Source organism: Falco rusticolus, chromosome 4 (genome assembly GCF_015220075.1).
Source record: "Falco rusticolus isolate bFalRus1 chromosome 4, bFalRus1.pri, whole genome shotgun sequence".
NCBI classification, from domain to species: domain Eukaryota; kingdom Metazoa; phylum Chordata; class Aves; order Falconiformes; family Falconidae; genus Falco; species Falco rusticolus.
Genome location: NC_051190.1, coordinates 5847609 through 5870774, shown reverse-complemented (window position 1 = coordinate 5870774; position 23166 = coordinate 5847609). Strand labels below are relative to the sequence as shown.

At 39.5% G+C, this 23166-nt stretch overlaps 1 protein-coding gene across 6 annotated transcripts in view; it reads left to right on the top strand.

Annotated features, from left to right (window-relative positions):
- The window catches only part of BICD2 (BICD cargo adaptor 2), a 98506-nt gene extending 75866 nt beyond the window's left edge, over positions 1–22640 (top strand). The window contains exons 5-9 of one of the 6 annotated variants that reach the window (XM_037385090.1): positions 631–1650; positions 2721–2872; positions 14950–15160; positions 16768–16843; positions 18377–20565. In XM_037385090.1, coding sequence (XP_037240987.1) covers positions 631–1650; positions 2721–2872; positions 14950–15160; positions 16768–16815 — 1431 coding nt within the window. In that variant the 3' untranslated portion in view covers positions 16816–16843; positions 18377–20565. Of the gene's footprint in view, positions 1–630; positions 1651–2720; positions 2873–14949; positions 20566–22312 lie in introns of those variants that run through there. The other 5 variants (XM_037385091.1, XM_037385093.1, XM_037385089.1 and 2 more) reach the window with 5 other exon arrangements.
- Positions 22641–23166: the final 526 nt, after the last annotated feature.

The window sequence follows — 23166 nt, the reverse complement described above, 5'->3', positions numbered from 1 at the left end:
TTTTGTACACCATAACTGTTTTCTGTAATTCAAAGAACATGAAGTTTTAATCAGTAACAAGCATTTCTGAGTTATATTTGTGCTATTCAAAGGTTGAAGAGTTTGAAAGAAGGTACATATTTGTGTTGCCTAGAAATATTTTAAAGTTACTTTAGTAAGCATTTCTTAAGTGTTCTGTAACCAAAAGCCTTTGTGGAACAAGTAGCTGGATTTTTTTAGAATGAGAATATTCAGAGGAGAAACTTTAGAAGTTTCAGCATTTCTGAGTCTTTCACGAAGCTCCAAGCTTCCACTATAGACTAGCTGCATGTTTTCTAATATTAACTTGATAATTTGCAAGATATCAGTAAAATTTAGCTTATCTCCAGCTGAAAGGATGTTTTCACGAAACCATCAGCTATGCAAGAAATGTGTGAAAACTTGCATTTTGAAGTGGAAATGAGAAAGAATTGGCAAGGAACACTGTGCTTGAGGTAGTTTTAGAATACATTAAATTGCCTTTTCCCATAACGTGCAAGTGATTGGATTTCTGTAAACATACGGACCTTGGCTAAATTGCTGTCTTTTGTAATAAAACCACTTAAGTGGTAAAGTTCCCTTTACGTAGATGTCTGTGTTCATGCATTTCAGATGGAAAGAGAAAAGATGAACTTGTTAACAACACTACAGGAATCTCAGAAGCAACTGGAAAATACACGGGGGGCCCTCTCAGAGCAGCATGAGAAGGTTGGCAGACTCACAGAAAACCTGAACGCGATGAAGAAGCTTCAGGTCAGCAAGGAACGTCAGTCTGCCCTTGACAATGAGAAGGACCGAGACAGCCACGAAGATGGAGACTATTATGAAGTTGACATCAATGGGCCAGAGATCTTGGAGTGCAAGTACAAAGTGGCTGTGGCAGAGATCAGTGACCTAAAAGAAGAGCTCAAAAATCTTAAGGCTAAATACAAAGAATGTGAGTCTAAGTATGAGGAAGAGAAGAGTAGATACGAGACGGAGAGCCAAGCTCTCACTGAAAAGATCACCTCGCTAGAAAAATCTAGTCGGCATGATAGAGAACAGGTGACCAGACTGGAGAAGGAGCTGAAGAAAGTCAGTGATGTTGCTGGAGAAACACAGGGCAGTCTTAGTGTGGCCCAAGATGAACTAGTCACCTTCAGTGAAGAACTGGCCAATTTATACCACCATGTCTGCATGTGCAACAACGAAACTCCAAACAGAGTGATGCTGGATTACTACAAGGAAGATAAAGGTGGACGCAGTAGTCCAGAGACGAAGGGAAGAAGGTCTCCCATCCTTCTTTCTAAAGGGCTGTTAACTATAGAGCTAGGAAAGGCAGAGAGTGGAAGTGGTGACAGCAGTCCATCTCCAGTGTCATCTCTTCCGTCTCCTGTGTCAGATCCTCGTAAGGAACCAATGAACATTTACAACTTGATTGCTATAATCCGGGATCAGATCAAACACCTGCAGGCTGCTGTGGACAGAACAACTGAGTTGTCCAGGCAGCGTGTTGCCACTCAAGAACTGGGGCCAGTGGTGGACAAAGACAAGGAAGCTCTCATGGAGGAAATCCTGAAGTTGAAGTCCCTGCTGAGCACCAAGAGAGAACAGATAGCAACTCTGAGAACTGTGCTGAAGGCCAACAAACAGGTAACCAGGTCTTAAAGATGTGAATGTTACAGTGTCAGGGAATTAGGTCACAAACACAAGAGAATTTTATCTTTGAAGTCATACTGCCATACCCTCAACTCATTGGGGCTTTTGTTGCTGGGACTTGTTTGGTACAAACTTGTTTGGTTTGAAGCAGGCCGTTTCGTTCATGTCCTACTGTAAAGCTGAGCGCTGGGGCTTTAACTGACTTTTGCTTGTCACATACTCATGAGACTTCTTATGAAGCTTAAGGTAGCTTTCTTCTATTACCTGTCTGAATTATATCAGATTGTGATTAATCTAAGACACCTAAAATGAAGAGGTAAATCTTACCTTATACTTGAAAGAATTCTAGGCCTTACCCTTGAAAATGTTCTTAAACATACGTACTCTTCTATCTCAAATCACAAAACAAAAGAAAGCCGTCCAAGATGAGGACGTGATACAAGAACATGGTCAAAATAACGGGTGAACAGTAAAATGAGTCTCTGGGGATTGGGCTGTACTATTTGATACATATTAGCAGTGCGGTAGATGAAAATAACTGCCATTAAGACACCGCATGACATGCTTCATGTCTCCTCTAAAGTTAAAGCAGTGCGAATGGAAGTTGGCTTTAAAAAAAATGTAGTGTTGTTTCAAAGAAATACACGTACTTTTAAGTTTTCTTTTGCACATAAGATAGGCAAAATTCTGTAAGGATTAGAGAACTATGCAAGTGTTGATGAATGTGTTTGTATCTAGAGATTATGACTATTTTGTTCTTTGTATTGAAGTATGTAAAGTTTAATTTCTTTTAGTAGTTGGAGATAGGTGTCACGAAATGTATATTCTGTAACTTCCCAGATGCTGCTGCATGATTAATGGGAGTAGGAGATCCATATGTCTGATCTGTTTCCAGTGTTCAAAAATGAAGTTTTATTTAATCTGTGCAAGAAAAGTTGACCAGAAGTTTAACGTTCCAGTACAAAGTAAATGTTTAATTATGTGAATAGGGATTAGAAATCTCTTAGCCAGCCACTTTGTGCAGTTTCATTAACTGGTATGTTTCTGTTCTTCTTTGTAAATAGACTGCAGAGGTAGCCCTTGCCAACTTGAAAAGCAAATATGAAAATGAGAAAGCTATGGTTACGGAGACGATGATGAAGCTGCGAAATGAGCTGAAGGCTTTGAAAGAAGATGCTGCTACCTTCTCCTCCCTGAGAGCAATGTTTGCTACAAGGTAAGGAATGTGTGAGCCCTGCAAAATGTCATTGCTTGCTAGTGTGGGGAAGAGCTGAATGGCCTGCCCACCTACCCATGCAGAGAGTGGTGGGGTGAAGGGCCTTTTTCCAAGTTCGTTGCTTACGGTGTTTGTCTGCAGTAAGTTTTCTGATTGATGAGGATAATGCCAGGCATGCAGTAATGTTTCTACAAAACAAGAAGTCGTTGTGGTGGTGTTTATTTAATTCAGGTGTGAGATTCTTGAAGTCATTAACTCTGAGGAGGAGTGACATTTAACAATGCAAAATGAACATTTATTATGCAATGAAGATGTGACTGACGAAAAAGTAAAGATGTGGCAAATATCTTATTATTCTCAGGTTGTCTGTCCTGTAGTTGGCATCTTTGTCATTTCATTTACCTGTGTGAGCTCATTTGGGTTGCATATGCCTTTGGAATTGCTTCTGCTTCTTAGATGGGCTTTTTGTGGTGTTAACAGACAAAAATACCTGCTGACATGTCAGGTGCTGTAGAAGTGATAAATGCTGTTTTGGTCTGCATGTTGCTTACTGCTGCTGTCACTGATCTCTTCTTTAAGTCTGAGCATTTCTTTTTAGGAATGTCAAGGCAGCAATATCATGTTGCAAAATCCAGATCTGCTTCACAACTAAGGCATGTTCAGTTAGCCCCTATGCAGAGATGATCCTGGAAAACAGGAAATGAAAAATGTTTATCCAGAAGTTGTCAGTCCCAGCTTGGTGGGGTTCAGAGAGACACTCCTGGTAATGTTCATTTGCCTGCATATTCCATGCATTGCCTAAAGAAGATGGAGAAGAGACACTGTAAAGAATGTTGTTTAATGTAACCTAGACACTTGCTTTTAAGCTAACCCAGGGCGATGGGAGAATGTGTGTAGTATGTGCTGCTTTGTTCTCTGCCTTCTCTGGACACTTGATTTTGAACCAAAATCAACAAAAAAACCCAAAGCAGAAAAGATTTTCTTTCTGTCATCAGCTAAAAAGTACCGTAGTAAGCAATCTCAAGGGTGCTTATGGGGATTCCTGACGCTTTTCTGTATGGTCTTTTGTGGGGGTGGTTTTGTGGCAGCTCTCATGTTCCTTGAGTAATCTTAGGCTGAATCACCAGGAAGCCTTTCTCAGCAGTATCTGTGCATGTGGGTGAGCGTGCAAAGGAGAAATGGATACCACGGAATGCCAGAGGTTGAATTGTGGCAGCTTGTTATGCTGAAGTAAGGAATACCCTGTACAGTCTGGATCTGTCCTACTTATTTCCTCTCTCTCTCTCGTTCTCTCTCTCCTTTTCTGGAGTGGAATTAATGTGCAGAAATTGCAATCTCTTTGTTAGTTGTAGATCAGCTTGAAGCTGAGAGGAAGGAGAAAAGGCATACTGTTAACGTTCAATTACTTTTCTTAGCTGCAAATAGCTGGCTGTCTAAATTACATGTAACCGCAGTATGTTCTCCCTGCACGTTGATTTTCCTGCCTCTGTGAAAGTGAGAGAGTGAGTGTGGACTGGTTTGGAGAGGAAGAATTGTCACAGAAATGCCAGAGGGGTAGTTGTCTCCCTGCCTTTCTCTTGGTGTATTTTATTATCTAGAGGTCAATCTTGTCCTTTTACTGCGAAGACAATAATGAGGATTTCATGGCATGGGGAAATTGGAGGCAGAATAAAGGTTTTTATGAAAGCAACAGACTGAAGAGCTCTGTCTTGGAGCTCTCACAGGGATTGGGGTGATCAGAGGCAGGAGTGAGCTCTGTCTGGGGTTGCACAACAGACTCCCCTGCCTAAATGAACAATTGTCATTTCAGAACTTACGCTTTACTTAGTAACTGTAGTGAAAAAAAAAAAAGGGCCAAGAGCAAAGGAGGACTCAAGCTGCGGATGGAGTGAGTGGGTGCATGTTCTGCTGAGCCCTCCGCTTGTGAGCACTTGCGTTCCTGATGGTTGCATGGCAGATAAGCAGCTGGGCCCTTGCATTTCACACCTAGCCTAGGACAGGGGCGGTTGCACGGAGCATGAAGAATTGCTGCTTTCTCCCCGTGTGCCCGGTGTTGCAGATGCCAGGATAGCTGTCAAGACCTGTTACTGCAGGTAGGGTGCTGTCACCCCTTCCCTCCCTGATCTTGGGTCGGAGGGGATCGGTAGCTTGGTTGGCTCCAGAGCGCGTTCCGCTGTCAGTGGTTGTTTCATCTGAATTTCAGGTAAGGTAGGTTTGGAAGGGGTGTTCCTAGGTGCTTTGGTGAAGATAACCTCAAAAACTGTTCCGGAGTCTGATTTTTAGGTGTGTTTCAAATATCAGAAGTATGTAACAGCCTGATTTGTCTTCACAGTCACAAACAACCTGCTAATGGACCTATTAACTCCCTACAGCAAGTCATGTTTCTTCTCTGGCCAAGAGGTTAATAACAAGTGATCGGGCCTTTACCCCACCATGGTTGTTTCAGTGTTGTGTTTGAGTGCAGGATGAAGCATGTATCTGCTGTACATAGATATGTATTGTCCACAGCAAGATGCACATTTTGTAGGGTGCAAGAGAGCTGTAACAATATGTGAGAGTTGAAGACTGGGCATCAGTATAGTAACTGACATAATTTCCTTTTTAAAGTAGGTTAATCCCACTAATTTGACAATAGTACCAGCTATTTTTAATAAGTAATGAAAATACAATAAGACCTCAGCCTGAAGACAAAGGCAGGCTTGCAAAACACAGATTAACAGCTTCCAGCACTGAAGGACTGCGGCAGCACTCTAGACAACACTATACACCTAAAATTAAGCTGTCGTACAATGGAATAAATCAAGATATGCATAATGGAGTATAGACATACATGCAATCGCTGTCTGTTAAAGTCCAGATTTTCTTAATCAACACATTTATCCCTGTTGTATGTACAAACAGAATGAAAGCACTGGCAGCCAGATGAAAATCTGCCCTGTAGAGCTGAAAATTGAATTTATCTGCTTAATTAGACTGTGATAGGTGCTTACATATCACTGTATTACAATCAAACATTTTCTTGATTCGTTAGTAAACTCTCTCTTCACCAGGAAAAGAAGATGCAGCCCTCCATTTAAAATCCAAAGAGAAGCTGAACATTTTTATTTTATTTACTTTGTCAAATAGGTTTGCGCTTGCTAACGGGCATCTTGGGTGCTGCAAAATTTAAATAAACAAGGCCTGACAATGATGCAGCAAACATTCATTAGGGTGCAGCCTTCGGTTTTATTACAAGATATGAAGTGGTACTTCTTTCTCTTTATGGATACCATCTGGCTCCTGTACTTTACCTGCTATCTGTAGCAGCTGTTTGAAAGAATATTTCCCAAAATAATCTTTCTCAAAATTCATTGCACAACATGCACTACTATGGTTACTGTTTTGAGAGGGTTGTGAATGTATTTACTGAGGAATTTAAAACAAAATAGCTTGTGTTCACGTGGTGCGACTGAACGTTGTAAAGAAAGCAGTCACTTTTACAGTACACTTGCAGCATTGAACTACAGTAATACCTGGGTTGGGTTGTTCTGTATTTTAAACAAGAATTCCTTGCAAACTGGCAAATGAAAATATGGCTTCACACAAACCACTCGTATTGGAATTTTACCTTAGACAGTATAAACTAATAACTAATTTGTTTTTGAATAAAATCTTCAATGAAAATTTGCAAAAAGCAGAATAAGTCTTTAAAATACAGTGTTTACCCTCAGTTTGAACTGTCTTTTGGGTTTTAATTGCATCTCTATAACAAAAAAGTATAAAGAGCAAATATTTGCAGTTAACTCATTTCACTCAGGTCTTTGTTCAAGTATGTATGAATCAAGGCTACTGTTTTTTCCTGGCAAAAACATTTAACTTCCAAAAACATTTTATGGTAGGCTTGAATTATATATTGGTTTTAACTCTCATTAACTAGGTTAAGAAAATGGAAAGATTTTTTTTAATATACAGAACAATATAAATCCCTACTTGTGTGTGGGGGTGTTAATGGCAAATCTGTGATAAATTATTTCATCTTCCTCTAAAATACTGTCAGAAGAAACACTGATTCCTTTCTTTGCGAGACAAAGAGCTTCCCCCAAGTGCTCTGAGGGAACCTGAATTGAATATGTCCTGTTTTCTGATGGTTGGGGGTGGGAGTAAAACATGGTTTCCTTGTCTTTGTAGGTCAAGATATGTTTCCAGATTGCATGTAAGCAATTCGTTATTCAAACTTGGTAGCACCTTAGAGCTCGGTTTCTTAAAATTGATTACAGGGGCAAAAATACTGTATTAAAACAGATGAGAAAAATCCAGCTTGGAATTTAAGTTTGAGGCTTGTTTAGGTTAACTTTTCAGTACGGAAGGAGAGAGTAAGAAGACTATAATTTCTGCTAGCTGTTTGGGGAACACCTCTGAATCTGCAATTTCCAGAGTATGCTGCAAGTAATAATGAAGCACAGGTACATAGATTCATCAACTAGCAATTCAGGTTAAAGTCCTTAATGGATGGTTAGATGAAGAACAGGACAGTATGACCATCACTTCACACCAAGAAAAGAATGCACTGGGAAAAACCTGTCATGGACTGGACGAGAAGGCAGTTTAAACGCAATTTTGCATTTTAAAAAGCAAAGGTTATCTTGTTTTGTTGCGCTGGTCTTCCTTGAGTTTGATTTGCTAGAATTTGAGTAAGCATCCTTCCAAAAATTCCACTAAATATTGAAAATAGCAGAAACCATACGTAATGGAAGCATAACGTGGTTATTCACCTTTCTTCTCCCGGTGTTATTTTTCTGCTTGTTTTCTGTCTTTTGTTACAGCCTGCAAGTTTCTTGTCTCTTTAATTTGCATGTTGAGTACTATGTGCACTCATGGGAGGAGGACACCATAATCTCTTCTGTCTAGAAGTGCCTCCTGTGTGACAGGTTACAGCCAAACTCTTGTGGTGGATAGAGTAAAAACAGCCAAGCTGGCTTATTTGCTCAAGGTCAGGCAACAAAACCCAAGAGTTCTATTCATATGAGGTTGCATTTGTCCTAATAAACTCTGACAGACTTAAAGCGGTTCTGAGACGATTTAGGATATATCTTATCTCCTCACAGGTTTCTCAGCTTTGCTGTTCATGTATTTTCCATTTCTTTTCCAGAACCTGAGAACAAGCAAGGACAGTAAGAGAACAGGCATTTCTCATCCCTCTAAAATAAAGGTAGAACAGTAATTCAGAAATCTAGTAGAAGCAGAAGGCTTTGAAAATCAGAGAACAAATGTGCCTAGTTGTAATTAATGGCTATCCCCATGTCCCAGTGTTTCATAAACTGCAAATAAAGGGAGGCACAAACTCTGGAACAAGTCAGGAAGGGGACAAGTGGCAAGTGTTAGAACATACTGGAAAGACTGACCGCATGTAACATGAGATTAAAATTACAAGATAGTGCTTGTGATAAAGAAACCAAGCCATGATTACACATAAGAAACTAGCAGCTAGCTATTGTTCATTAATCGAGAAAGAGTGTTTCAAATGAATACATGTCAGTTCAGAATGGTACAAGCTCTGTCAGTTTTCTAAGTATCCAAAGCATCTGGGAGAATATTCTTGTGTTCACAGACATCAAAGGCCTGCAGAATATAAAGGAGTTCAAGTTCATGCAGAGGATGCTGCAGTCCTCACAGGACTGAGAATTGTAGCTAAAGGGTCTTCATACTGGCCTCCACACAGTAGAAGTATTCAACTTCTCTAAAAATATCTTGTAGGATAAACGCTCAGAGGAGCCAGACAGAAAATGTGACCTTGAAAATTTCCAGAATGGGATTCCCAGATGGGAGTAACAGTATTTGGCTCCTGTTCCTGGTGCGAGATCTAGAGATGGTGAACGGTGTCTGGAGCAAAAAATGTCTGGGCCACCAGCACCCACATGAAAGCAAGGAGACTTCCAGGCAGGACGAAGGCGTTTGGCTACCTTACAGACATGCTACAAAACCCCATGTGCGATGTCTTGCACGTAGTCATGTTTCTAACACTGTTGTGCCTGCTCTAGGCTCTAAATGCCTGGCAATTAAAATACCTGCTAGAAGTAATGCTGGATACATTGAGACTCAACCTTGGTGAAGGTGCCCCCTGTAGATAGACCCAGGATCTGGGTTGCAGCAGTGACTTCGCCCTCCTCCCAGGTACTTTTCGAGGTGGCTGTGCCCACACCACGAATTCTGTGAGCCGGGGTGCTTGCTTTGGATGCCTGCTGCTAAGGGGAGCACAACACAGGGGTGTTCTGTGATAGGGTAGTGGGTGCAGTAGAAATATTCAGGGGAGAGGCAATGCCAAGTCTTCCTGTCTAACTTGTATGCTCATAATCAAAATGTCAAGTGAGTTACCTCAAAATACCTTACGTGGGCGATTACCGCAGCAACAGTTGTTTATATCTGTAGTGTTTTATATAGGCGAGTCTTGGTTTCATTTGGCAGTTAATAGGAACTGTCAGGGCTCATAGTCAGTAAAAAATAAAGCATGTACACACAGCTTCAGTGGTATAGGGTGGAGAGGGATGGAGAGTTCAGTGTTAGATCGTCCACCCCTTGCTACACCTTCTGTGAAGAACTGCGAAAAATGTCCTGCCTGTGCGACAGCTTTAAACTTGCATCTAATCTAGTGGCATAGGATTGTTAATTTCAACCTTTAAGTAAGAAAGGAGTTTAATTTTGAATTCTAAGGGAAGGGAATTTATCATAAAAGTTTATGATCTCTCCTTCAGGGTTTTTATTGGTGGAAATTTAGAAGAGCTGTAGTGCCTAGCAGTGTCGGTCTGATTGTTCCATCTCAGTGCAGGAGATTGTTCTTCCCATATGTTTCCAACTACGAGAGAGATTTGTGGTCTGATTATTTTCTTTAATAGCTTTTACTAATGGATATTGATTACACATGGCTGATTATGAGCATTCTGGAAAACTATAGCTGGTTATAAACTGTTCTTTGTTCTTAGTGAAAATCTCAATGATTTATTTATACAAGTAAAGGCCACAGCGTTTAGTCCTTTCAGATGCACAACTCAGATGAGTTTTCACTGCACGATATTGAGGAAGTAATTTCAAATTAGCACTTCGCTAAGGTTTCCATAGATACTCCCCTGAATTGGCTTATCAGTAATCATAAACTGCCTAAATCTGGGGTGTTCTTTCTTCTGCATTCTTCAGGATTTGTGCTTTATCTTGTTCTTCAGTGATGTGTTCTTCAAGAATCCCCGGCGTGTGGATCTGCATGGTTTATATTGTGCAAACCAAAGCAAGAGATGGGCTTAGTATACTTCCTAAAAATGTCTGAAGGCTGCTGAGGTAGCAGAGGGCCTTGGTCCTGCAGCCACGTCTTTCTGAGTTGTGGTGCAGCTGCATTTGGGCTACTGCACATGGCAGGCTCGTCTGCCTGGAGCATGCTTCTGTGGGGTTAAGCTTTTTAATACTTCTGTTTCAACAGCTTTTTAAAAACAAATGCATTTGGGTATATGGCTATGCAAAATTCCATCCAGTGTGAGTTCCTTCAGAGGAGGCCATCTCAGATTGGGTAAGACCGTAGTTACGATCCAGTTTCTGAAGGCATGCCTGTTTTCTGCTGTCAGTCCTTAGTAACAGTCTTCCATTTCTTCCACTTAAAAATCCAAATTATGTATAGACTGGCTCTGAACCTTCCCCTTCATGCTGAGGAGCACAGCCCTGTGGTACATCGTGGGGCTTTGCAGCATTTGCCACAGAACCCAGAGGAAGGCCACCCTGTGACAGGAGATTCAGCTTTATTTGTGCCGTAATCTTCTTCCCTGTGTTCCTCCTTTGGTAATACAAAGTTGTCGCTTTCTCTGCAGATGAGCTGGTTTTCACCAGGGGTTGGAGGAGATGGAGGGAAGGTGGTAAAATTCAGTCTTTAATACCAATTTCTAAGATATTCAGTCTGAAATAGCAGGTGGCTATTATCCCTTATAGCCAAGCGCAGTCAATGCCCATTTACATGTCATTTTGACTGCTGCTCTGATGTTTCCAGTGTTTAAGAAAGCTGAAAAATCGTGATTTTAATACTCCATATTTTCCTTTCTTATGTAGGTTGACAATTTAATCTCTCCAGGTAGAAGTTAAAATAGTTGTTGCTCCTTTCAAAAGGCCTCCTTCAATCACATCTGTCTTGCTTTCTTGGAGGTTGTCATGTGGTCCTCATACTGATTGCAGAGGAGGGGAAAAAGTATAATTATACCCAGGTGCATTTGGTTACATGGCATTTTTTTCTGGAACAGATCTTGATTCAGTAGTGAATTTGGCTCTAAATGTTATTTAATATAGTATACGCTAAAGCTTAAATAAAATGGTATGTAGAAATAAGGCACAGCTGACATTTGTAGTGGTATGCAGCTTTTGAAAGTGAGACAACCCGTTGCTAGATTTTTCAATAGCTTGGCTTCAGAGAATGTTTTAGAGGGTTTGGGTTTTAATTCTCATCATTGTATTTAACGTTCAGGGTATTTATTTCCTCTATGTAGATGTTTGTTTTAGCTGGTGTTTTTAAAAGTCTAGTTGATGTTTCCTTAAGCTCCTTTTTTTGTTGTTGTGAATTACTAGTCATAAAAAAATCAGCAACATCAAAGCCTTCTGTCCACTTAAAACTGTGAATGTGTAAATGTACAACAGGCTTATGCTAATTTCATATTCTTCTTTAAAGTATGAAAGCTCAATTATTTTTCTTTCAAAGGTGTTTTTAAAACAAATACATTTTCTGTTATGACTTCTAATGGGATTTGTGTTGAATATACAGCTGGGAAGTAGCTCAGCAGGTGGCAAATGACATTTTAAAAAATTCTAAAAGGGAAAGATCTTTTGTATCTGCAAAGCAGCAAAATATAGATACACATACCACCAAAATGTGCTGCCATAGCTACTGCTACTAGCTGAAGTAGAGCCAGAGGGTGTGTCATCTTATGTGCTTAGGGAGGCAATTTTTTTTTTTTTCCTTGAGAAAATTAAATTGGGAGTCATCAAACAGCAGGAAGGAAGAAGGTAAGTAGGGCAGATCCCAGTCCACCTGCGCGTGCAACATCTACATCAACTTCTAAGAACATTTTAATCCTCGCTTGTTCTGTTGAGGTGAACAATTGCGGTACTTTGCATAGCGTAGTGTTCCTCTGGCCCTGGAGCCATGCTGGCACTAGGAGAAGGTTCGGTTTTGAGGCTGTATCATTTCATTTGACTTAAAGATCAGGAAAGCAGGTTTAGGATGCATGGCTGTGTGTAGTCGTAGTAGTTAACACTCCTGCCTCTCCCCAGGCCTCTCCTACGTAGGAGAGAACAGTTATTCAGGTACAGTAAAAACTGCAGCTGCATGTGTACTACTGGTAGCACTCCCTTTTTGTTGGAAATTTGAAATAGTGAATGCCTTGTAATTTCTAAGTAGTCATTTGATGTTTTAAACCTTTGTGCTAACGGAAGGCTTGATGAGATAATAACTTGCCAAGGAAGCTTTTGGAGTCAAAATCATGGCTTTAATTATAGCTTGGCTCATGCGTGAACAACTTTACAGCCTTTTAGACTCTGACAAGCATTTGTCTGTTACCAGTCAGCTATCAGGTTTGGCACAACAGACTGTGTTTGATCAAGAGGCATTTGAGTAATACCAGAAATATTTAGAGAAGAAGATTAAGGGACATCAGCAAGACTGTGTGGGATGTCCCTACTCTGCTTTACTGCGATGGTTTTGTTCTCTTTTCATCATCCCCTTTTCTAAATGGGGCGGGGGGAGAAATCTGCCTTGCTGTGTCTGGCTTTGATTAGCATCTCTCTGGTGGAAGTCAAATGAATAGACTGCAGCAATCTTGACACTGCTTCACTGAACTGAAAATTTCAGGACTTTCTGTTCTGTAATTAAAAAAAATAGAAATATATTTATATGTTTTGAGTCACAAGAAAGGAGCTGGGAAAGGGAGGGGGAAAACCTCCCCATAATTTCACCTTGCCCAGACCTCTTGGGAGTGTAATGCTGGGAATAAGACAAGGGTAATTAAGGACAGGTCACTTCAGTGCCAGATCATATTTTGCTAAAGCAATCGCATTACGCTCCTCAAGGAATTGGTAACACTTTCTGGACATTCTCCTGGTTTGCAGTAGTGGAGCTTTGAAGAAATCACGTTTGAGCCGCAGGTAGAAAAGAAAGCAGAAAGGTAATTTGTGATATAAGCAAACTTGCACTTTTTCACCTCAGATGTCACGAGTGTGTTTGAAAACTGGAGGGGAACCCCACAGCCCTCAGGCCTCCCAGTAATCTTTAGTTTGTGCTTTGCTCCCACCCCCAAGTGAAGAAAATCAGTCTCTGATAATCTAGAGCAGCAGGGCACGGGGTTAGCAGCGAAGCTGTGAGCTGTTTGTTTTGGGAGCCGTGCCCACGCCTGGGAGCTGGTGTCCCCTTCCATAAGAGGGGAGGACCGTTATGCCCACAAGGTTTATCTTTGTCTTTTCAGACTTCCTCGGGCCATTCCAGTCCGTGTGGCCCCCAGCGCTGCTAGTGAACTGAATGCCATCGGGCCCTCGTCCTGCCTCCGCCTCGCTGCGGTGGATGGGTTGGCTTTGCTGTGTAAGGTCCATCCAGCTGGAAGGAGGGCAGGCGCTAGGCTTCCAGCCAATGGAGGGTTCCTGGTTTGGGAGAAACCCCTCACACGCGACTTTCCCGTTGTGCTCCACAGTACGAGAGAGACTGCGATGAACTTGAGAGCAGGGTCCGCAGAGATTTGAGAGGATCGATTCCCACTCAGTGGCCCTAAACTCAAAACCTTCTGCTATGCTAAGCCGCCTTGCAGTTGTAGTTTGTGCCGGTTTTATATTAATATTTCTGTGTTATTGTTTAATCTCCATACGTATTCAAAATTCTGACTTTTTCTTTCCCCTTTTTTCTCTTTCCAAGCAAATAGAATTAGGAATATAAGCCGAATCCTGCTATTTGAAGACAGGGAGGGCAGAATTTGGGACCTGATATAAGCACAGCTGACAAATCTGCATGTGAATGCAGTTTTTTCCCTGGTCTGCTTTATATTACTTAATGATGATAAATGTCCCTTAAAGTCAGGGGCTTTTCCATTTTGATGTTAAAAGGAACTTCTCTGCTGATATTTTGCTTTTATGAAAAAGCTCTATTTTACAGATGTGGCCATTGTAAATTCCAGCTGGTAGCTATGAATATTTATTTTTCTACCCATACGCATAATTGGTCTTCTATGTGCAGTAAATATGCATCTACATGTAGAGACATTAATTTTACAAATTGTTCATGATGTGCTGTGCAAGTTAAGTAGCTTTCAAGCTCAGTGAAAATGACTGTAGATGAAACGGTTTGCAGGCATTCATATAGCTTCTCCCACAGAGTTCCCAGTAACACTCGGTTCCTTTGTTTAATTGTTTATAGATTGATTAATTTTGATGGTGAAAATGATTACATAAAGGCCACTTGCTATAGAGAAAATAGTAATAAACCACTATTTATAGAATGTTTACATCAGGAATTGGAGTAGGTTAAAGTAGAATTGGGAAAGATGCTTGTTTTTAACAATGCTGTTCAGTCACCGCTGGAAATTTATTTGGACTCCATGTGTAAAGTAACAAACTATGAAGTTCGGGTACTCCTCAAATGGCATTAATAGTCATTTTAGTAACGGTCATTTTAGTGCGCTCCTGCTGTTCCCCTCAGACTCCCTTTCCAGCCTAAAAGTTAGAACCATTGTGGTCTCTGTAAGTAGAGACAAAAGTTAATTTCACTGTATTTTGTCTACTCGCTATGGAAGGACATCTTACTGATCTTTACACATGAGGATTTTTGTATCAGGCTTCATACTTTCATTATCCGAGGATGCTGTTCATTATACTATACCTTGAAAGGCATGAATGTAAGTGCTGAGTGTGGGATTCTAAGAACCCCAGCGAAGAACAATTGTGGTTTTCTACAGGTTTGATTGAAGCTCCTAGTTAAAAGAGCGTATAAGCAAGCAACTGCAAAATTATTGTTCTGCTAGTATGAGCTGGACACAAAGGATTCATGTTCTGTAGATGGAAACAGGATTGCTAAAGATTGATATATTTCATTGCAGATGTGACGAATATGTCACACAGCTGGATGAAATGCAGCGGCAGCTTGCAGCGGCTGAGGATGAGAAGAAGACTCTGAACTCCTTGCTTCGGATGGCTATCCAGCAGAAACTGGCATTGACCCAGCGCCTGGAACATTTGGAGCTAGACCACGAGCAGTCCAAAAGGGTGCGCACAAAATCTGCTTCCAAAGCCAAGAGCAGTAACCCTAGTGTAAGTCATATTCGATCTTGTGGAGACAGGTCCGAAGGATCTGTCCTTAACAACCAGGTTTTTTGTAGTGAGAAATATAAAATCTATTGTGACTAGGACAGGTGTGTAGAAAAATCATGTTATGCATCTTACTTTATGCTGTAACTGTCAGCATAAATCCCCACTGTCTAATGTCGCAGTGAGTTGACTTGTATTAGTATGTTGTTGAACCAGGTAATACAAATTGTATTATGGTGGTCTTAACTGTAACTAATTCGTAAGTATGGGGATGCTATTAACTAGTTAATAGTGGAAAGGAATTGGCTTTTTCCACAATTAACATGTATGGGTTTTGCTGTTTATGGTAAGTGTTTAAAGAGTACACCTGATGTAGTATATCTGGTGCTGCTAATTGTAGGTTGTATAGCACAAATGTGATCCTTTCTCCAGGGTTGCGGCATACTTCAATAAATGCTTTCACAGGCAGAAACAAACAGAAAACCTTCCTTGTTATTGTGGCTGAAGAAGTGGTGAAAAGCAAATGTTAAAATTAAAGATATGTCTTGAAAATGCAGAGCATTTTGAAACTGGAACCAAACTTAGTTTGCTCATTGTGGCAGATATTAAGAACTTGCTGTCAAATCACCACTGACCAAAGGCCTAAAGCTTTTATAGGCTATAAAAGCTAGAAAAAAACCTCGGTAGGCTACATAATTTACAGTTTGCTTCCCTCTTTTCAGAGGGTTAATCAGAAGAAACTTGCACATTCGTATAAAAAATATGCAATATTTACCCATCTGTTATAAAACTTAAAATTTTAAAAATTGGGATCCTACCTGGTAGACAGTTCCATTTTAAGAAGTTATGCTGTGGAAAAGTGTCATGTCCTGAAGGGGTCTTTGTGGTCTCATGTTGCTCCTTGCAAGCATAACACTCTGGAAAGAATCTGTTTTATATATTACTGTAGCCACACAACATGTATGTGTAGAGTTAATGTGACTATGGTCTAGTATTGTCAGTCACAAAACATTTTTTCCTCAGCTTTCAGTATTAACCTAAATAGGATAGTATTTCAGAGCTCTGATCATTTTTTTTAAATACACAGAAGATACTGCATTCCTTATGCAAGCACACGTTTTACAGGGCTCTACATTATAGGCACGGGGAATCGAACCAGATCGTCCTGCTAATAATTATTTATGAAGTAGTTTAGTATACATGTTAATCTTTAAAAACAAGTAAACCTTTGTCTGCTTTCGAACTTTTAAGGGGCCTTTTTAGCCACTTAATTACAATAATGTTTGATAATATGAAAGTGTACTTCATAATTGGTGCCTACTTAAGAGAAAAAGATTGAAAATAATTGCTTCTAAAATTGTGGAAAATTTGTGGAGCACAACAAGGCACGCTTTTTTTCTTGAAACCGGAGTTTTAAAGTGCCTAGCCTCAAACTTTATTTTAATGTAAAGCCCTGTTCATTTTGTACTCTTTCAAATAATTTTGTATGCCTATAGTATTACTAAAAGCAATGCGAGACTGCACGGTTGTCTGCTTGATAGTGATGTTTTATAAAGCCATTCTAATATTCCTGATGTGGTACTGCCTCATCTCACTACCATTTCTTATAGATGATCAGCAGCTTGCTTCCTGTGCATTGCCGCTCTGCCTATAAGTAGTCAGGAGATATCACAGTACTAATATAAGGTAATAAGGAGCACAGCTTATTTTTCCCAGTGAGGGGAAACCACATGGGATTTTGGCTTCCCAGATATTAGTGGCGGGGTGGGAGAAAACTTCTAAATTCGTACAGTGAGACTTTGGACAAATGGAATGCAGAAACCTTGCTGCAAAGCTGGGAAACATCAGGACGCCACAGTCCAGTGCCAGAATTGCATTTACCAATGCTAAGAGGAGGAAAAAAAAAACCCCAGCGATTTAAGTCTAATATGTTGCTCAAACATCACTGCTTGAGAAGTTTAAGCAAATAGTAATTCTGGCTTTAGAAACTAGGCCCTGTGCATCTGTTATTACTTTTTTTAGAAAACACTGAATTCTCCTGAATTTGAGCTTTAATATTGCTAAATAGCAGGTTTGATATTTTAGAAGCAAGTCATCTTTCAACAGTTTTCAATCCTGCTTTTCTCTTCTTTGCTGCACAATCTTCCAAAAGGCCTTTATTCTTCTCATTCCTGCATTAGAGTATAATTTTAAAATACTTTGTAAAAGCAGGCATTTGAGTGCTAACTTTCTCTGCTCCAATAGAAACAGTTACAATTTTGCTTCCACTATGGTAGGGAGCTTTAATGCAGTTTTCACTGCTTCCGTGTCTCTAATGGCAGTATTTTTGCAAAATACTAATGGCAAAATGGTAAACTGGAGAAACTGATAATTGAATGCATTGTTAGGGTTTTTTTTTCAAATTAACTGGAACTTTCTGTAAAGAATTCAATGTTATTGGACAGTGACTATTACTATCAGTCTTGGCTCACACTTTCAGCTCCAAGTATGAACAATTTTGCTATTGACCGGATAGTCTTAGTAGTAGTTTCCATCTTCATTCATTTCTGTGAATCTTTAAAAAAAACAAAAAAGCCAACCTGACTGCTGTTGGAGCTTGTCAAGGTTACGGTTTAAGTTCTTGTAGCACCTGTTATAAAAAGAAATGAGGAATGGTGGTAAGGTGAGTTGATCCTGCTGTTTGTATTTTTAGATAATATTTAAGACTGAGTCTTGTAATTTTTGATTAATAATTTCTTGAAACGTACGTTTGCTGTAAGTCTTTCATATCACTTTCAATGGGTTGGGATAAAGCATGGAAAATTCCTTAAGCCATCACCTACCTCTGCAAGCAGGCTCTTCTGAATGATATTCTTTGCATTGGCCTGCATGATATACTGACCTGCATGTTTCTGGAGAACCTAAAGCTTCACTGAAAATGTTTCTTGCACATTCATTGCTGTTAACTTGTGATTAAACAGCAAAGCTTTATTCAGTACTTGTAAGAAACCTTCTTTCTGCAAAGCTATGCTTCCAGGCTGAACCCATAAGCATTGTTCCGTTGGCTTGGGAAGCATCTGCGAGCTAAAACGGCTGCTTCTACCCCAGTAAGCTAACAGACACCCTCAACCAACTAACCTGCTTTTGCAGCACACTGGTTTAAGTTTTCAGTTCTTTAATTGAGAAGTAAACACTTTTTTTTTTTCTTTTCTAATGCTATTTTATTTTTCCATTTTTCAGCTGTAGAGTAGTCCCTGGAGAAGGCCTTTCCAACAGTGCAACAGCATTTCTTAGCCTCTGTCATTATAGTTCAAAGTGGTAGCCCATTGCACAAAGAATGGAAACCACTGACCTGATCCTAACTTTTGAAAACATCTTTTCCTATATACTACCTGAAACTTCCCTTTTATGTCTGAAGCTATAAAACAAACAAGCTTTACCTGTAAGTGCTGCTGCAGTAAGAAAACTTACAAGTGCTGAAGAAACCTACTTCAAATGTAATGATCACCATATTAGTTTATGATCTACTAGAAATGTTTGGATGGGGGGAATTTCTTATTTGGATGGGGGGGGGGGGGGAATTTCTTATTTCATTGCAGATGCTAATTTTTTTTATCCGATTGTTAAACCTGTGCACTTTTGATATTTTTCTTTAGCTTCTTTAATTCCTTATGTAGAAGAGTTCATGTAAATGCAGTGGTTTGCGCTCATAGTCTCTCTCCAGTTTGGGGTTGTGATTTTTGAATTCTACATCAGCATGTGGCAGAGATTTTTTGGGAGGCTTTAGATTGTGATTAGAAAAGAGTTTCAAGAAAAACCAGGAGCTCTGCTAAACTGTGTGCTGTGCTTCAGCAGCTTTTTTATTATTATAAAATGTTAAGCTTTATATGTTTAAATTACTGATTTTTGGTTCTTTTAACTGCCATGTTCATTAAGAAATCCAGGGTATTCAAATTCTGGGGTTTTTTTCATATTGTATTATTATTCTTAGGAATAGTTCAATGTAACAAGAAGAAAACTTGACTTTGCTCTGGTTAAAACAGTAATAGGCACTTGAAAAATATGAAAGAAGTAGTATTACCTATAAATTCCAGAATTCCTGGGTTTTGGGAAGTTGAAGTATTATTGATTAACAGAATTTTATACAACTATACCAGTTAAATTCCAAATTGGAATTGTTTTGTTACTTTTTCATTTTATTGTGCCAAATTATGGTACATTTAGAAAGAAAAATTCTAAAGTTGTCAATGATAGGGTGTTATATATCAGCGCCTTTCTGTCATTAATTATTGCCAGTAGTGCCTTTAATCATTTTAAGGGAGACTCTTAGAATAGTTTAGTCTAAGTCCTGTAACTTAGAAGAAATGGAACGGCTGGTTTGGAATTTATTAAAGATATGGAGCAATAAGTGCAAAGTGAACTCCCCTTTCGCACATTTTTAATGGGTAGTCTTACTATAGAGATTATATATTCAAGGAATTGTAAAAAATTCTGTTAGTCAATGATATTTCATCATGGAAATCCTTGCAAATTCAGGGGTATAGAGGAAAAAAAGAAACAACAAACGAACAAACAAAACACCACAAAAAAAACCGTAAACAAACCCGAATACGCTTTGGGAACTAAATGGACTCATGTTGAACAAATGAGCAAGATGTATTAACACATTTGTGGTAACAGTACAGAGAATGTATCAGGAATATTGATGTTATGTTAGCTTTGTATGGTGGTGGATGCAGTTAACCATAGTATTGATTGCAAATGTGAACAACAACACATGGATATATTCTCTTGCATGTTGTATCTAATCATGGAAATTTCAGGAAACAGAAACAGAAGTGCATCAACAAACTGTACCTGTCTCTACTGTTTGTTGAGGCTCACATGAATGATTAAATTGGTACTTGATGTGAGGGAGCCTTCTCACTCCTCAAAAAAAGTACAAATTAAAATAATATTGACAGCGGAGAAAAGATTTCTGTTTGCTGGAAAAAGCATTATTATTCCTAGATGTGGGGGACTTATATTTCCATCTCCTATTACAGTATTGATTCATAAGAAATATTGTTGCATTTAAAATTACTACATTTGTATGTGGGTATTTATTTGAAATGATGTCAAAGTACTGTATTATTATGTTTAATGTGCATTACCTTTTAGTGGTGGATTGGTCTCCATTTAACGTCATATGCATGTATTCTTGCCAAGTAACCTTTACACAGATCTGGGGTGGGGGCGGGGGGGAATTAAAGAGAAAATGTGGAAACTTCTTAAAAGCATAACTGTGTGTTAATTGGATAACCTTAGGAACTATAGAGGACAAAATGTTACTTTCAAATTAATTAAAAAAGGTGTTTAATGTAGGAAACAATCTGCCTGCGTAAAGGTAGTCACATTGGCAGTATCAATAAAAAAGAAAAGGAATCATGTTTTCTGCTTGTTGTGTTTGTATTTTAAGAAAGGCACCGTTTTAGTTAGTCTTCCTGAGCTCTTTTTGGATTGGGGCTGAATAGGTACTAACTTTTATCTGAGAGAAAGTGAAAACTTAAAACTGCATTTGCTGCAGTACTAGAAAATGGATTATTTGTGCTCCTGTTTGGGGAGCGCCATCCCCTCTGCTGTTCCATGAGATTTCCCTGGAGCCTTGATCAGACTGGTTCAGTGTATCTCACCGGACAGGCATGCAAACAGCTGTACTAGCGCAGGAAACGGGAGGGTAGGGCTAATGCTTTTGGTGGTAGTGGTGACAGGTCTTCCTAAAACTACACCTCAGTTTCTCATATACTCTCAGAAACATGTTAAGATGATGTTTATCCAGTAGAATTAACAAACTCTCAAAAACCCCTGAACAACCTGAGAATATGCTTAAAGTCTGAGGGCGAGGCTAAGGCGTGCCCCATCAGTACAAGGATTTTCCTAGATCATTGAATTTATCTTGGCCCATAGAAATATTAAATACAGGTTTATACCATAGTTTAAAACCTCTTATGTCCCCAGGTAGGGCTCCTAAAACTATTCTGCTTATTGTTTATATACCTGGTAACAGTCCGGTGCATTACACCAGCTAATTAGCATCATTTGTAGCGTAACTGGACAGCAATGTGACAATTTTTACATAGGCATTGAAAATACTTGTTGAATTGGGTGCAGTTAACGAGCAGACCGTATTTGCTAGGACACTTGCCCTGATTGTATAGTTTCTCATTTGCTATAGTGGGAACTTTATTGGGAGAGTGGTCTAAAGGAGAAATATTTTATAAATACGCATGCAAGTGACAGAACAGGAAGAGATCTGTTGAAATAGCGAAACAGTGTGATTCAAAAATGCTTTAGTAAGAAAATAAGAAGAGAAGGAGAATATTTACCTTAAAAGCTTGTCTAGTGAATAACTATTAATTAAAACATCCATGTCTTTGAGACTTTTCTGTGTAGCAAAAAATCCAGTGCCTGGAGGGAACGTAGCCTGTGCCGAGTTGGGAGGGTGGGTCACCAGCTACATTCCAGGCTGCAGATGTTCCTGTATTTAATCTCCTGGAAAGGAATCTGCCAGCTAATGTAACGCTCCTGCTTGCCTTGGATTCAGTATTTCAGTAGCAACCATTTGTTTCTTGCAAGTAAGACCTGAAAACAAGCTACTAACGAACTTCTCGGAGGAGGAACAGGGCAGATTTTCAGAAGTGCTTGGGTGCCTAAGGATGGAGAAGCGGACCTGAAAGACCCCATGTACCTAGTCTTGCAGGGTGAAGGCAAAGAAAATTAAGACATAGGTGCCTTCTGGAGATCCCACTGGATAACATGCTAAAACTCAGCTACGCAATTATTTACTGAAGTTACAGTTTCAAAAATATATTTACATTCTTGTGTTTTTTGAGGGTTGATGAGCTAGATTGACCTACAGGACCAGGAAGGGCTATTTTTCCACCCAAGGGCTTAGCAAAAACAATGAAAAACTATAAAGGTCATCTCTGTGAGCTCAAAACCAAGCAAAGCATCTAGTTAATATGATTATTTTAAGTATGTGATTAATATTATTTTGAGTATGTGATTTTGAGTCTTATATTGAATGTTTATGTATGAAAGCTGCAAGCAAACATTCATTAGCGGTTGGTGGGAAAAACACTCGTGTACAAACTACTCAAAAGCTGTCTTCATCCTCTTCCTTTCTTTTCTTCCAAGAGAGTTGCTGTCCTTTCCCAGTAAAGGAGGGGGTGTTGCTGCTTCTCAGTGCAAAGGCAAATTTCCACAAGAAGGAGCTATCACAGCTGCAGAGTGAACAGTTTTTTCCCTTGTATACTGAACTTGGTATGTCCGAGGTAATCTGGGACCTGGTCTCGTACACTGAATCTGCATCAGCCAGCCTTACCTTATCCAGCCCTGTGACTTGGACATGGCTCGTAGCCAAGCCATCAGATGGGATAATTATCAAGTGAAGTGGTTGTAAAATGCCTTAGATCCAGTAACTATATATATATTAAAAAAAAAAAAAAAAAAGCCAACAAACAAGCTGGTTCTGCTTCTAGATATTACACTGTTTCTGAAATAAAGATACTGTACCAGGTGGGAGCAGTGTAATGAAAGCTGCTTTTTGTGATTACATTGGAGAAAACATGAAGGTAAGTTTAAAATGTACTTAATTCCTGATCCATGCTGGTAATTTAAACAGGATGATACATGTAATGTACTATGTGCTGATTAAGGGTACGTACATAAGCAAAACCTGAGCTAGCCACATATAAATTAAATGAATTTAAGCTAGGCTGAAGTAAGTTATAAGCATACACACCCAGATTTCCACCAGCTTGGCAAGTAAGAGATAGAGTTGGTTAACTAAGCTGAAAATTACTTTATGGGCGGAACCCACAAATACTGTGGGTTTTTTTATTGAATCAGATGTCAGGTGAGGACACCCTGTGATGGCCAAAAATGTGCCTGCCCCATTCTCTTTATGTTGCAAGAACTTTGAACAACTTTATGCTTCTAAAAAGTCTTTGTCATTTTACTTTTAAAAATGTCAGCAGGTGAACTTTTGA